Source organism: Hippocampus guttulatus, chromosome 18 (assembly GCF_054856545.1).
Source record: "Hippocampus guttulatus isolate MCC_2025c chromosome 18, RoL_Hgut_1.0, whole genome shotgun sequence".
Taxonomy (NCBI): Eukaryota; Metazoa; Chordata; class Actinopteri; order Syngnathiformes; family Syngnathidae; genus Hippocampus; species Hippocampus guttulatus.
In genome coordinates, this window is record NC_141278.1 from 4,963,061 (window position 1) to 4,979,539 (window position 16,479).

At 47.4% G+C, this 16,479-nt stretch overlaps 1 protein-coding gene across 2 annotated transcripts; it reads right to left on the bottom strand.

Annotated features, from left to right (window-relative positions):
* Positions 1 to 310: 310 nt before the first annotated feature.
* Positions 311 to 15,973, bottom strand: igf2bp3 (insulin-like growth factor 2 mRNA binding protein 3). Of its 2 annotated transcripts, XM_086136787.1 has the most exons (16): positions 15,773 to 15,973; positions 14,984 to 15,044; positions 10,174 to 10,222; positions 7,033 to 7,084; positions 6,788 to 6,851; positions 5,645 to 5,923; positions 5,424 to 5,558; positions 5,003 to 5,125; positions 4,764 to 4,899; positions 4,411 to 4,536; positions 4,180 to 4,248; positions 2,092 to 2,211; positions 1,947 to 2,021; positions 1,724 to 1,855; positions 1,531 to 1,644; positions 311 to 465 (listed from the first exon to the last, which is right to left on the bottom strand). In XM_086136787.1, the coding sequence occupies exons 1-16, from the start codon at positions 15,945 to 15,947 to the stop codon at positions 364 to 366; spliced, it is 1,812 nt and encodes a 603-aa protein (XP_085992913.1). In that variant the 5' UTR covers positions 15,948 to 15,973; the 3' UTR covers positions 311 to 363. The 2 variants fall into 2 exon arrangements, with proteins under 2 accessions (XP_085992913.1, XP_085992914.1); XM_086136788.1 differs by lacking the exon at positions 4,180 to 4,248.
* Between the last annotated feature and the right edge of the window lie 506 nt (positions 15,974 to 16,479).

Sequence of the window (16,479 nt, forward strand, 5' to 3'; positions counted from 1 at the left end):
TGCGTACATGTGAGGGCAAGGTGACGTCGACGGGAGCCCTCCGATACATTCCTACAGTGATGCAGAGAGGTGAGGTTGGTGGCGGTTTAGAGAAGAGGAGTAGGAGGAGGAGAAGTAAGGGGAATGGGGAATGGGGGGGGGGCGTCTCTTAGCCACACTTGAACGTTCAAGTGAGGCGCGGAGGGGCTGGATGTTTTGGTAGGCTTCTAATAACCTTTGACCCCTGAGAAGAGCGTTCGTAACACCTCGTCGTCGAACCCCCCCTGCCCCCCCCCCCGGGACTCCGCTGCATCCGTCCCGCCAACCGTCTTCATGAGTCAGGCAGCTTCAGTCACCGTTTTCCTCCAGCGCACGCTGGCAACATTACTTCCTGCGGGGCAGCGGAGGCTGAACTCCGGGCGCCGGCTTGGGCTGCTGCTGTCTTCTCACCTGAGCCAAGATCTCCTGAATCTTCCTTTGGGCCAGCTGCAGGGCAAAAAAAAAAAAAAAAAAATCTACGTTTTAATAATAATAATACATTTTATTTATAAGCGCCTTTCAAGACACCCAAGGACACTTTACAATAACAAAAAACACAAAACAATACGGGTTGAGCAGCGGCAGCCAAAACGCGCCAGCGTTCACTCAACCCGGAGGTCAGAAGCCAATGTATGGCATGGTAAGATTTGTCCACTCTATTCCTGGAAAGTTCTGAGCTGATTGAAATAAATACGATAAGCACACGTGACTCAAATGGAGTAATTTTCGTCGTCCGCCTTTAGAGTTTTCCACAGCAATAATCGCCATCATATGGTGACATCATTTCGACAAAGTGGAGTCCAATTCCTTTTCGACAGTGCCATCTTTTCCCCCGTTCAACTGGAGGCACCGCAGATTTGAGCTTCCGAAGAGCCCCTATGTCTTGCGAACGCTCGCAATATTTGACTCCTGAAATCGCCTTCCACCAGGCTGCTTCCTTGTCATATGGAAAACCACGTGAAAAGGATTTCGCTTACTGTATATTGTCCCGAGAGGGGTCGGAAAAAGCAAATATCTTGGCAAGACGGGCTCTGCTTTTTGTAAATTAGCTTGGCTCTGTTCGCAGGCATGTCAAAGCAAGCAGTGCACGGTCGGGGGGGGGGGGGGGGGGGGGGGGATGCGCTTTGAATTGCAGAAGCTGGCCGTCTCAAAATAATAAAATAAAAATTCTTCCAGAGTGAAAAAAAAACTCTACGGTTGTTTACATTTATTAATAGCCCAGACCTAGCTTGACGCAAAAGCAGAGTGACCATGACGAAATTCACTTCCTCCCAAAGGTAGGGCTTTTGGTGCCATGATGTCAAGCAACAGATCCTCGTCAACTGTCGAGCACAGCTGCAGACTCGACACCTCCCTGGTTAAGTTTTCGGGCCATGACCAACTTTTCAGGGGCGTATCCTCTACTTGCAATATGTTTCCATTTCAACACTTCACCTTGTACGGGTGCGCTTTTGCTAAGCCATTCTAAATCTTTATTGAAATGCAACTTTGGGAAGAAGAAGTCGTCCCCACCTGACACGCAAAGAAGTGTCCGCTGATTTTGACGATGACCTGGTCGTTCTCGTCGGGGGTCTGGTCCCTGGGCACCACCACTTCGGCACAGGTCAGGTTCTGTAACTCGTTTACCTGCGAGCAACAGAACCACCGTTTTAACGAAACGGCGGAACCAAACGGATGGGCGGTCGCTCAAACGTTGGAAGCTTACCGTTTTGCCACCCTTTCCGATGACGCGTCCGGCAGCGACGGAGGGCACCTTGATGTGGGCCTCGAGTTTCACCTCCTCCTTCGGTCCGAAGAAGTTCTCCTCTTTCAGTTTGCCAAAGATGCGACACTGAGCCTGCCACAGAACAGGGACAACATGGCAATTTAGCCTGGGCAATAAATTTTAAAGAGACCTCCATTTATCCGTTTCTGTGGGCGTGCGGCACCTTAAACTGAGCCTCTGGTGGTCCGACGATAATAACCATCCTCTGTTTGGGATCCATTCCTTCTGCGGGGGCGATCTGGAGGAGACGCGAGATGAAGCGACCCCGCGGTTTCGAGGAATTACGTGAATATTCGCGGCCGACTCACTTTGATGGAGGCGCCGGCAAAATGCGACAGCTGCTTGATGTGTTGACCCTGTTTCCCAATGATGGCTCCCACGGCAAGCGCGGGGATGAACAGGTGGACCGTCTCCGACTCCGGGTGTCCCTGGTGCGTGGGAACATATTATTGTTAATTGGGCCTGGATGCTGTCGCTCACAGCACCGCTGAACATCGCACACTCATCCGGTGATGCTCTCACCAACGCGATTGCAGTCCAGTGCCTTTGTTAGTTGGGCTAATATTACCACTACGCCTTTTACATTGGCAAAGCACCGCTTTTGACAATGTACATAAAAATAAAAGTACCAAGGTAAAACATACTGTACAGCGGTACCTCTACTTACGAACGACTCTTCATACGAAATTTTCAAGTGACGAAACGCCTCAACGGGAAAATATTGCCTCTTGTTACGGAAAAGGTCAAAATACAGTCTGGGCTGCTCGCCGCAGCTCCGAGTTTCCTGAATGCAACATACCGTATTGGCCCGAATATAAGACGGTGTTTTTTTTTTTTTACATTGAAATAAGACTGAAAAAGTGGGGGTCGTCTTATATTCGGGGTCTAGACATTATACCCATTCACGACGCTAGATGGCGTCAGATATCATTGAAGCGAATGCTGAACTTGACTCTCCAGGCCAAAGTGAACCCCTGTCATGAAGAATAAAAATAGCGGTAGCATGAAGAAGAAAAATAAAAAATAGCGGTAAGAAAGAAAAGAAGAAAATAACAGAAGAGATAACAGAAAACGGAGAAACGTAGCGACAATCTGGAGAAAAGTGGGTCAAAGATCGGCCAGCCAGGTTAACCGGCAGCTGAGGAGAAGTTTTGGTGTAAACTTCAAGATGCTTTTTCTCTCAAATATATTGTTATAATCATTTGTGAATCACCCAGAAAAAAATGGCGATGTTTGCCTTGGACATTTTCGAAGGATTGTTAAAAGCCGACAAAAGCAAAAATCCTTGGATCAGTTCTGGATAAAACTCCAGGCAAAAAACGACTTCTCAGAGAGAACATAAACTAAAGAGGGCAAAAATAATGATGAGGACGCAGTTAAAAGTGAAAGGACCATTTTTATTCTTGACTCTATTCTTTGTTTTTTTATATTATGCACAACTCTCATTGAGTGTGCAATAATCTAATTTTAATATGTATGGATGACATATTTTGTTGCATTTTTGTGCTTCAGAAAACATTTATGCAGGGCGTAGAATGGATTAGGGCATTTACATGGAAAATGAGTCTCTACTTACAAAATTTTATAGTTAAGAAATTTCTTCCAGAACCAATTAATTTCATAACGAGAGGTACCACTGTATTAAAAAAAAAAAAGTACCGTGCAATTCCATTGCAAGATGTTAGTTCATGTGAAAATGGACTGTCCAGCGCACGGCCAAAGCAACAGGTGGCGCTATAAATCTACTTTTAAAGCCAGTTCAGCCTACAGAAAAGCATAAGGGCAGTGAAATGTGGTCATCTTACGCCTAACCCATAAATTTGCCCAAACGTTACCAGGAAAAATATTTAAAATCAATCTAAAACTCATAATTCCCACATTCGCAAAATAACAAAAAGGAGGATCCCCCCCCCCCCCCCCCTTCGGACAATGACTTCACAGAACTGTTTTCATTCTAGGAAAAAACAAAACAAAACCCATAACAGATGCTCTCATGCAAAGTGCCACAGCGCACCACTTGCTCAAAGACACAACCAGCTTCCCCCCGCACTCAGGTCAATCACACACTCAAACGTAAATCGATCTTGGATTGAGACCAATACCCCAATCAATACGCCAGCTCGGGGCCAACAACTTGCTTTGACTGCCTTCACGTCGAGGTACCGCTTTCCTCATCTCGAGCACTAGTAAAACATTAAGTAGCCAAGCTGCCGGTTCCCGCGCTTGCCGGTTAAAGGTCGCATACGGATGAGGGCCTGAAAGCTTGAGAGGTGGAAGGGGGGAGTGGGGGGGGGGGGCAGCTCGAGACTGTTAAACGCAAGCCACCCCCGGCGAGTCATCCCGCAGCAGCGAGCAGCCGCAAGCCGTGCAAAGCTCTTTGGGACAGGTTGACTTACGGCGAGGGGCTGACTGCTCGCCGACATCGCAGGAGCCCAAAATGGACCCTCGCCCCCATAAGGACTGCACTACAGGAAGAGAGAAACATCAAACGGGGGGGGGGTTGCTACGAACTAACAAACGATAGAGCTCCAAGGGCGCCAAAGTGGGTCGGGGCACCCGTTCGCGCTGCATGATCAGAGTCTACGGGACACGCGACTTCAACAGGATTTGACAGGCCGCAAACTTACTCCGAATGCTGGGCCGCCGGTTCCGGGAGGGGGGATGTGGGACATGGATGGGCCCATGCCGGGTGTGCCACTGGGGAACAAACCGAGAGCGTTCAAGTTCAAGCCTGGAATCAGGTTCGACTGGAGCTGCGGGGGAGGGAGGAAAAAAAAAAAAAAAACACTTTCAGTTGACAAAACCAAGAGCATGAAGGTCTTAACCACAACACACTTGGCGAATTAAACTTGCAGTTCTCATTAGGTACACTGCAAAAGGAAAAAAAAAAGAAAAAAAATCTAATCCATCCCATTCCGCTTTGTTTCTGAATGAGCCGCTTCGACGCAGTTTGCGGCCGCGCGCAACAACTCCAACTCACGTTCATGGCAGCCATGTCGCTCTCGTACGACTCTCGGATCTTCTTCATCACTTCCTCCTCTGCTCTGGCGCATGCCTCGATGGAGCCCTTCACGGTGATGGTCCGCTCCGGGTTGTACAGGGTCAGGTCCTGAAGACTGCACAGATCGAGCAGGGGGCGGGGGGGGGGGGCGACAATATTTACCCCCGGAAGCGCTCTCAGCGGAAACGGTGTCGGAAAAGATTTGAAAAAGATCCTACGGCGAGATTGTGATTTTGGTCCCCGTGTCCTGCTCGATTTTCTTCAGGTTTCGTCCTTCCTTGCCGATTAATCTTCCGACAAAGGTGTTGTGTACTAGAACCTTTAGTGGGATCTCCTCAGTACTGCAAGGAAAAAAAAAAAAAAAAAAACACAATCAAAGTCACCTTCATGTTAACTCATTCAGTACCAGCCAATTCTAGACCAAGTCTGAAAAGACGTTTAAAAACGTCTTTGGGAGTGAATGAGTTAAACATGAGCCGGCGCAAGACGCCGATTGTGTATTTCGAGGCTTCTCGTGGCCTTGTTTCCAAAGCCGTCAGTCTTCAGGGGCCGCAATCCCGCATGTTTTAGACCTTTCACGACTGCGTCAATTTCGAGTGTTGATCCGAGGGGAGGAGGGGGGTGGGGGTGCAAACTCACAACTTGGTGTCGAGTGCTTCCTTCTGCATGATCTCCATGAGAGTTCGGCAGGCGTTGGAACAACCTTCCGCCGTGGAGTGAATCGTGATGGGCTTCTCCGCGGCGCCTGCGTTCTCTTTCCGGTGAATGTCAATCCTGAGACGAGAGGATCAGAAGCGATGACGTTCCGTGCCGTCAAGTCACCGGCGCGCCAATTACCCCCCCCCCCCCCCGCAACCAACTTTGAGTGGGTCTGTTTGGTGACGTTGCGGATGGTCGCGCCCTCCTTGCCGATGATGGCCCCGACGAACTGCGTGGGGACCAGCATGCGCAGCGGGATGTCCGACTGCACTTTGGGCCGGGCGCCGAGGCTCGGCGAGCCCGAGCGCGGCGGTCCGCGGGCGTTGAAGCCTCTCCGACCGGCCGCCGGAGGACCCTCTGGCGCGGCGGTCTCGTCCGGGATGTAAGACACCTTCAAAGCGCAGTTCTCCATCATGGAGCCGTTGAGCTTCTCGATGGCCCTGAGGAAAACAAAAGAGACCTTTTGCCCTTTGATCGCATTGGACGGCCTTGTGAATTCAGAGCGCGGGTAGGTTGATGGAAGGAAACGAAACCCGATGAAGCAGAACTGCACCGGTTCGATGAAATCTCTCTTGAGCATCTCAGACGGAACGCACGCAGTAGCGTAAAGCTCGAGCCCGTTTGCTGTACACTAACTCAATTTCCGAGTAGTACACAACGATAAAACTCTGCGGCATCCAAAGCTAAGTGTGCGTTATCAGACACTCCGTTCAATTAACCGCTTCTTCTCGCGCATAGAAACGGCGCAGGCGCGCACACACACACACGAGCCAATAAATTAGGTACAAAACATCTCGCCCAGAGTCAACAGTGATAAGCTCGGGGCTCAACCACGACCGACCTAGGTAAGGATGAGCGCTTTGGGGAAAAAAGGAAAGGTGGATGAAGAACGGACTACATCTTTAAAGCACACGCTAAATGAAAAACGTTTTTTTTCTTTTCTTTGCAATTCATGTTGTGACAACTGATGCGATTTGCGATGAAAATTCAGACCTCGACTTCCGCTTGAACCGTCTAGGCCTGCGATCCGTGATAACAGGCAAAATACATTTCGAGCGGGGGGAAAAAATGACCTACTGTATAACATGATGTGAACTCATGACCAAACAAGTGCGATTTACATCCACTAGGGGGAACTAAATGGCAAATCTAACCCAATCACATCGACCTTTCTGCCAATGCAAGTTGACCTTTCTTATTAAGCGTATTGCAAAAACCATGACAATTTTTCTAGAGAAGGGGGAAGAGGAGTTTCGAGGCGCGCGTGTGTGTGTGTGTGTGTGTGTGTGTACGTCCGCACTCACTGCCTGGCCTGGTCCTTGGCTGCATATCGAACATTGACAACTGCATTCTCCGTGTCAGTGTTGACTGTGAAGGAGCGTACAGCAGACATTCACTCGTCATTTGACCATTTACTACCTTCACATGACATTTTTTTATTCGTTAAAAAAAAAAAAAGTTTCTGAAGGCCTACAAATTCTGCAAGCCAAACCCACTTAAAAAAAAAAAAAAAGGCGCAGCAACATCTCAAGCACGGGCGTGTATTCACCTTGTTCACAGCATTCTACGGCACCATACTGGGCCAGGATGCCATCCAGGACCTGGGGAAAAGCAAAGCCATAATTAGGATCACGGTCGGCTTTGACTGGACCCTTTTGTTGTTGAGCGTAAGCCCATCCATGGGAACTCGTTGGGCCACAGAATTATGTGCCGTTGGAGTTGGACAGTTGATACAGATGAAACATGTCCTTTTTTTTGTTTTGTTTTGGGGTTGTAGTTTTTTTTTTTTGGGTGGTGGGGGGTCCAATGAACAAACTGGATCACGCCGAAACATTTTGACCACTCAATCAGTGAATCTCTGCTCAAAGACCCCCTCAGAATCAAAGTTGTAACAAAAAATGCCTTTAAAAAGGGGGAACCGCTTTTTAAGGTTTTTTTGTTGTTGTTTTTGCAACGGCGTGGAAGTACACTGCGTTTAATTCTGACATGCATGTTCACGACACGACTATCAAAATAGCCGAAATGCCTCGGTGATAATGTTCGACACCACTGTAAGCGACAATCATAACTAAATACGTCCTCTCGGGTTAGCATCATTTTCAACAAGCCAGACATTTGACACAAACGCTTTTATCACGATTCATTAGATTGCGCAAGTATATTTAAGGTTACGGCTGGTCAACGACGATTGACTTGACCACTCCTGCCCTCCCCCCCAACACACTAAATCAAGACGCTTGAATCTTTGGCGTAATATGGCAAGTAGGAGAAACCTCGTCCTCCAAAAACCTCCAACGCGCAGCGATGCATCAACTGGGCCACCTGGAGACCACAGCATTTGAATTCATTGATTTGCTCAACTGTGGGCGAGAGGGGGGGGGGGGAGCAAAGGATCTAAGCAGAACCAAGACCTTTGACCATACGCCGTTGAACCCAAGGCCACACCCCCCCTCCCCGCCCTTCCCCTCCAAGAGCTCAACCCCACTTCCTAGCCAACAAGACTTGCCGCCCCCCCCCTCACCCCTTCCACGCATGCACACACACCCCCCTGAGGCGACCCACCAACCAAGCGAGCTCCCGCCTCTTTGCCATGTCAACTGCGAGTCATTGGCTGCGCCTCCAGCAAAATGCGGCGGCGCCCGACGCTGGCTGGCTGGGCTGCCTGTACTTCCGCAAGTGGGGCGGGGGTGCGGGGAGCGGGGGGGGGGGGGGGGTGGCCAATGAGAATCCAGGCCATTCAGGAAAAGGGTGGGGTGCATTCCAGCAGGAAGAAGGGGCTGGGGGAGGGGTGCGAGCTCATGCTACACATTCTGTGAATCAAAGCACATGGACGGGGAAAATGAAAACGGTCCGGGCCTTAGCCATCCACCCCAGCTCGCCAACACGCCACGATTCTCGCCAACTCGTTCACGTTGAGGGGCGGAATGCACCACGACCATTGTCTGATCTACCCGATAAGATACATGCGAGGGCCTTTGCATCAAAAGATCCCAGATTTTTTTTTCTAACCCTCCCCCCTCCTCCCAAGGGAGGGGGAGACCTCCTCATCACCTTTGGAGAAGGCAACCCTGGGCTACATGCTAGTAACACGTGTGGAGCCGCAGCTTAAGGCCCATGCGCGGCGACGCCAGCGCTTGCTTTTAGAAAAATAAAATGAAATCAACGCACACGGCCAGCCAGGCGATGGCAAGCTGGAATTGCACAATCGCCACATCACGGTTCCCGTTTGAACAAGTGTGTGTGTGTGAGTGTGTCATTGAGGAAATTCTGAATTGTTCTTTCCCGAATGGAACAACACTCCGAGCGCACACCGTCACCACTGTACAAAGAAAATGGGAGTGAGGAGTTGGAAGACACGGTTGGTGATTTAAGATCTAGATTAAAAAAAAAAGAGAGAGAGAGAGAGAGCCCCCCAAAAATAAAAATCATTCCCGCCTTTCCCCTTTCAGATATATCCCACAAATGTCGGAATATTGACGTAGACTTCAAAGCGAAGCCAGTGTGGCGGATAAAGCGGAATTTAAATGCAAGACTTGTGCAGCACTCGCACCGTTGCTCAACTCATACCATTTTTTTTGTTGAGTGAGAGATTTTTTTTTTAAAATGAAACAACTGCAGAGCCAGTTACACACTGTTCTAAATTAAGAGAAATTTTGAGGGTGCGTTTTGCCTAAAAATACTTTCCTTTGACATAATCGTAGCGCGTCGTGAATGGTGCCTTCTCTTGCTCCAACTCCAAAACTTTTAAATCCTCTTGTAGTGGGAAAGGACTCAACGTCCCATAACATTTCTACCCTTTAATTTTGCACAACACTGTAAACCGTGAAAGGACTTCAGTAGTTCATATACTGCCCCGTAATGGTTCTGAAACGATGTATGCCAAGTTGTTTCCCCCCCACCCCCCTCTCTTTTGTATTTATTTATTTTAACCACGTTATGCACATGCTCAGACACACACACACACACACACACATACACACACGAGCGCGCGCATACACATATAGCAGATGTTTCAACATTAAATTCATTCATGAATTGGGAAGGAGGAGCAAGTAGTAAAACAAGTTATTTCAGGGGAGAAAAAACAAAAACAAAGCATAGCCTCTGCATTGCCCTTGTCAATCACCAGCGTCATTTTTTTAGACAGTATAATTTATTTAATCCACAGCATCCCCCCCCTGCCCCGTGCCAGATCATCACTACATCTGCGCGCACACCTTTCGCTTCGACGACACTATCGTTTGCGCTGATAGACGCGGATTAGCCAAAAGAAACTCACAGATGTGCCACACGACGCAAAGACGCAGCCAATTCATTCTGAGACGCAAACGACAAGCTGCATTCCTGCACATTTCTTCTCCAAGTCCAGCCAACATGTCGCTGCTCCAAATGTTGTTGCGCATTACACACAGACAAAAAAAAAAAAACTTTAAATCAGTGGCTCAAAACCTGAGCGTCGCCATGTCAAAGTCAAATCATTTGTTCCAACCACAGTTTGGCCCACCACTTGGTGAGCTCGCTTGGCCTGAGCCGAGGTCCAGCCATGTGCAATCCCATGAAACATGTGCTATGTCGAAACGCTCCCAGAAAAGGGGGGGGGGGGGGATCATCTGAATGAAAAAGAGGGCAGCTGGGGTGGCCCACCACGTAGCAAACCCCCGGAAACACTCGGTAGCCTGTTAGCACTCACCTCCCACCGCATGTCAGGCGGGATGTTCCTGATCTGCAGTTTACAGCTCCTGAGGAGAGAAGAAGGGAAGATGATGTTGAAGAATGGCTAAATGCTGATATAACTTGACCGAGGTTCTCATGGTTGCCTTAAAAAAAATAAAATAAAAAGAAATAAATGGGGGATTAGAGCCAGCATTTATTCCAGCCATGTGAACCTCAACTCCTGTGAGGTCTCTGCCATCTTTAACTCATTCAGTACCAGCCAATTCTAGACCAAGTCTGAAAAGACGTTTAAAAACGTCTTTGGGAGTGAATGAGTTAAAGACGTAAACGGTAAAGTGTAATCCACTTTGCCGTTGTTTGAGGAGGTATCTGGTCCATAAAAATGCAGCTAGGACAAGCCATTATTTCCAATATGATAGCAGCCGTCGCTCTGTGTTCAGGATGTCGAGATTGAATTTAATTGGGTGGCTTTAATTGAAGATGAGATAAGGAGCTAAAATTGCAACACGCCACACACACGGAACAAAGGAAACGTACGATAGACCATAAAAAAAAAAAAGACCATCTTGGGAACAGTGCACTAAACAAAAGTGGAGTCAATGAATGTCCTCGAGAGTGGCTCGCACTTTTCCAGGACGACCCAACTGTTGTGTCAGGAAAGGGGGGGGGGGGGCGTTTGAGCCAACCCGAATGGGGAAGAATGAAATTCGTGCACTTGTTCATCCAGCGAAGATGAGCGGAACTAACAGTGATGACTGGTTCGAAAGTTACGTTAGTCATTAAAAGCATTCGGGGGGGGGGGGGCGCAATTAAAAGGGACACATGCAGGGGAAGCGCGAGACGACAAAGCGGCAATTGCATGTTTGAGGCTTTGGAGTGTTTTCCCTGCAGGAGGACGTTGTATGGAAACGGGAGGCCACTCCAAAGTCCGCTGCCTGTTGACAAACCTGAAGGGCCGTAACGTACATGAGGGCGGCCTCGTGTGCGCAACAACAATGTGGGAGACCTGAAAACAGGTCGAGCATGTTTACGTGCGTCTGGGGGCGGGGGGTGCAGCACCTTTATGAGCGACATCACACAAACCCACAAGTGTCAAAGGGATGTTAAAAGGACACCTGAAGTTGATTACGCACCCCCCCCCAAAAAAAAAATCAGGGGGCATAATAACATTCCAACCAGTGGCACGCATCCACTGCAGTGTACACGACTCCGATTCGACACTTTTGACTACTTGAATCTAAAAAGGGGCAAATTGCAACGTAAATTCAAAGATAACCTCTAAGTGGAATTCCAGCCCTTTCCGGCCAACTGTGTGCCATTCCTGGCTGATCCGTCCCACCGCCAGCAACCCCCCCCCCCTCCAGCTCCTCCTCCTACCCACAGATTCTGTATGCTCTGCATTGCGGTGAGAACGCCATGTGAAATGTGCAAATGCACCAGGGCCGACCTATAGCTCCACAGACAGAAGAAGTCAGGCAGGGTTAGGAGGGGCGGGGGTGGATTGGAGTGGGGAGGAGTGGGGGTTGGGTGCTCTATACATTCCCTGGTCCCCCTTGCAGCCTTTGATTTGGGGATGGGTGATTGGGGTGTGGTGGTGTAGGGCGGAGGGGGGGGGGGGACTAGTCCTGTTTCAGGCAAGGGTAACAAGGGCCCACTCTACTCGGTGGGGGTGGGGCCCTGTTACCATGGACACGGACAAGTCCACTGACAGGAACATGTAGAGCTGGGCTAAAAGTGGGAGGGGGGGGGGGGGTGTAGTGACTGGGGCTGGTTTGTCATGTGATGGCCAAGACCAAGCCGGTGCTCCTTACGTACTTTTTTTTTTTTTTAAACACGCCAGCTCTGTACGTGTTAACCAATGGTGAGAAGGATGGAAAAAAAAAGACATGCAATCCCCCCCACCCAAAAAAATGAAGAAGAAAGCAGCTTCTACTGAACAATATGGAGGCACTGCAACCTACACAAGTAAAGAAAGACAACGAGTGCTCGGCGCTCATCCAGCCATCAGACTATTCAGGTACGCACTGGTTCTGACTGACTGACTGAGCTCCACACATTGGCCAGGTTATGCCACTCCGGTCGCCTCCTACACACCAAAGGGCCTTAAATGCTCGCTGTGACACCCCCCCCCCCCCCACACACACACATAAATAAGATACACATTCAAAGCCATGAGTTTTGGGATGACTTGCTTTGTAAGCTCCCTCAGAACATTCCAATGAGTTGAATATCTTCAGCCAGACACTATGAGGTGACTCAACTGAAAAGACTGTTGCACGTTGCCCCCCCTCCCCCCCCCAACAACCTCATTCACAAAATACGACGAAAGTTGAATGCAAAAGGCTACGTTGACATGAAACTGTGGGTAGATTGTAGGAGTTGTCGGCCATAATTCACACCCCTCTTTTTTTTTTTTTTTTTTAAGTGCAGGTGGGGCCCCAGGATGACCCTGTGAAGCAAACTTCTCAAACGAAAGGAACCAATTTTTACCCCGTTCTTCTATTTATTTTTTTAAAAGTTCACAAGTGAGGACTCAAATGTGATAAGAGTGCGATAGGAAAAGCATGTGGACTTTTTTTTTTTTGCCCTTGTGTATTTAACAGCAATATCATCCGCACACACACTCACACACACACTTCCTTCTTATACGCACGCCATTTTTTTTCTTTCTGTACATGTGACTCAGTGAGGATTTTGGGTTATGCCCGATTCTTTTTAATCAACGCCCCCCTCCCAGACGCAAATGTGAACCCAGGAGTTCACGGAGACTCTAGACAATAATCACAAACTGGAAGTGAATCAAAACACACTTGTGGAGGGAGTACTTATTTTTCTTTTTTGATAAAAATTAACAATTGGTAGGAGGAAAAAAAACTGGCTCACTTTAGTGCTCATTTACTTTTAAAAATTATATTTTTCAAAACCGTGAGTTGCTCATAAAATTAGCTTTTATTTAAACTCTCACATTTTGTCACGATAAAGCAAGTTGTGTCTTCCCCCCGTAGCTGAAACTTGCAATTGTTGGAGACCTAATTTCTCATTTTTACTACAATAACTATCCTTTAAGAAAAACATTTTTTTTTTAAGTATTTAACCTTCTGTTGCACACGATTTAGAAAGTGGTCAATTGATGTACTTTTCTACCGTTTCCCCTGAAATGATTTAAAATGATACACGTTCGGTTAACATTTTAATCTTGTGCAACTGACGTACATGACCGACTTAAGTAAAGCCAACGGATCCAAATGATTTTTTTCTTCATTGCAATGGTTCATATTCACAATGAGCTGTGTGTGTGGGGTTTTCTGTCTCTCTCATTTAGATTTTCAAAAACCTTTAGGAGAATTCCAGCCCATGCTCTGTGTTAACCCCCAATTGGACACTGTACATGCTTGCATCTTTCCCGACTGTTTATAGCACTTCCCTTTTTCCTGAGGAGTCCAAAGGTTAAAGACATGGTGATTGGCCAAGCCCCCTCCTCCTATCCCTCCCCCCAGCTGATATTTGCAGAATGCAAAGAATGGCCCAGTGTGTGTGTGTGTGTGTAGCCCATGTTGCCTATACTATCCATTTGTGCTCATGAAAACTAGTTTAATTTGTAAACTAATTTGTATTCTTTGGCATTTGACTCAGCATGACTTAGATTTGTTCTTGGTTTTGCTGTTCGGTGCTTTCTACCGTCTTTGTTACCGGTTTGCTTTACTGTTTGTTGTATATGTTAATTGCTCCATGTACAGCACTTTGTATGCAGCGATGGCTGTTTGAAAGTGCTCTATAAATACAGTTGAGTTGAGTAATTTCACATTGTGCAGGTTTTTGCTAGGGAGGGCTGAAACAACTCCATTATTGGATAAACACACATATGCACACAATTGAAACAGACACGCTTGTGTAAAGAATTCATTAATTCAGCACATCTATTTCAAAGGCAGATTTTAGCACGTCAAAAAAACGCCCACATGACAAAAATGAACTCATGAGAAAGTTAGCATTATTTTAGGTAATAGACCCGTCTGAAAAGATACAATTTCAGACATTTTTTTTTGGGGTGATAAAATGTAGGGCAAGTTTCCAAGGTGACAGCCCATTTCAACTTGGCAGCTAATTCAAAGAAACAACACGTTGCACACAAAACGTGTAGCCATGACGAGAAATCATTCAACATCTTAGCTCACACTATCAACGTACCAAATGGACTATCTCAAAATATTCATAAGGCTCTTGGTGCGCCAACTTGACAAGATGTGCACGCAAGGAGCCAATGTACAAGCATTTTAGAGGAAATACCCCAAATGTCGTTAAACTGCAAATACAACAGGAGAGGTGGCAACGAGTATGCAGTTGTGCAACGAGGTTTTGCGTGACTTTGGGGGCCCCAAGGCTTTCCATTCTGCTTTTAGCGTCCATCTCATGCATGGCGAAGGGGGGAAAAAAAAAGAGAGAGAGAGGGGCGGAAGACAGCAGTGACGGAGCAGATCCTTCAAATGGACGACTCCATGAGGCCTGTGCGTATGCCTGCTGTCTCCCTGAAATGCGTTTTCTTGTACAGCCACTTGAAGGGGAGATTTTTGGACACCCAGAACGTGTCTGCATAAGTTATTTTTAAAACAATAAATACGTACAACAAAAATGTGACGGTTGAGCCCAAAAGGCAGCACCCCACTGTCAAGGCAGAGAGGAGGGGGTAGCTACACAAGCCATACGCCCCTTTTCATTGAACCCCCCCCCCCCGCCACACAACATTCAGGGGGGAGGGGTGACAAAACATACATTTAAAAAAAAATAAGCACAAACTTTTAGCAAAAAGGTTATAAGTTATAACCTACCTTTGACGTTTTGGCACAGAGTGTTCCACATCGAGAAGTTTCCCATGGAGTTCAACTTTACCTAAAAATGCAAAAACAATTATGCATTCATCGTAGCTTGTGAGACATTTCTGCTTCCTCGTTTAATTAAATAAAAACAAATCCACGGACGTGCAAAAGGGGTGGGGGTAGGTAATATTAGCAGACAGCCGCAAAATGGCTTTTACAAAGACGAGTTGCAACGACGAAACAGTTTCATTCAAAAGCATTCGGGTAAAATATCATCTTTTTTGTGCCAAAGAGCAGCTATTTAATATTAAAAAAAGCAGTGTAGCCAGTGCAAAAAAAAAATGCAAGTGTGTTCGCCTCATAGTTGGCCTACATTTTGAGCAACACAATTAAACCACCTGGTGTGTCAGCATGGGCAAAATGGCTACACAACACAACGAGCGACTTGTGGCCACAGGAGAAGGCTTGTGGGACTTTTGGAAAAGAAGCTTGTATTTTAGTACTACTTGGGAAGCCTCGAAAAGCTGCCTGCCACGCACATACACACACACACACACGACGACGACGACCTCTAACCCGAACCCGAGCAAAGGCCCGCAACAAGGTTCGACTCCAAAAGAGAATCCAGTTGATATTTTTGATTCATCGACTATAATTCAAGTGTTAAAAAAAACCCACACAATGAGATGTATATACAAATAAAGCAAGATACGTCAGCCGCAATGATCACATTGCATTTCGAATAGGGGCCACGCACACACACACACAAAACCCAGTTTCACGCCGTTGCAAACGTCTCACCTGAAAGAACATCGATGGCCTTCATTGCGGTCTTCTCGTCAGGGCAGTCCACGAAGGCATAGCCGGTTTTGACCAGAAATGGACCACTGTGGGGAATGTTCCACGTCTCAAAGATAGTTTCGAAGTCCTCTTCGCTGGCCTCGGCGCTCACGTTGCCAATATATAGCTTATTCATGTTCACAACCAGCAACAACAAAAAACAAACAAAAAGAACCACCCAACGGCTCAGATAGCGACTGTGCCGCGTTTGGAGTTGCCTCAAAACAAACAAACAAAAAAAAAGAAAAACAACAAAAAAAAAGGAAAAGAAACCCCGCGTTTAGTGCACTACGGAATGAACCGATAGATTTAAACTGGCAGCCTCGTAGTGGCTTCGCGCTCCCGCGCCCCTCTCTCTGCCTCTTCTTTCACCACGCAATAAATAAAAGCTTAATTATTAATCTTGCACGCTCTTCCAAACGACGATGGGCTGGGTAGGGAAGGGAAAAAAGGAGGCGAAACTACTTTGTGTCTTCCTCCGAAGAGACGGACAATGTCACACACGCTCAGGCAGGCACCCGCCTCTGGGTCGACTACAACCAAGGAGAAGAAGAAGAAGCGACGAAGAAGAAGAAGGGGAGGAAAAAAAATCCGCTTCTATTCCGTTTTTTTTTTAATGAGCCACGTGTTCAAACTACAAATCAACCGACACGTGAGGAAACCCAATT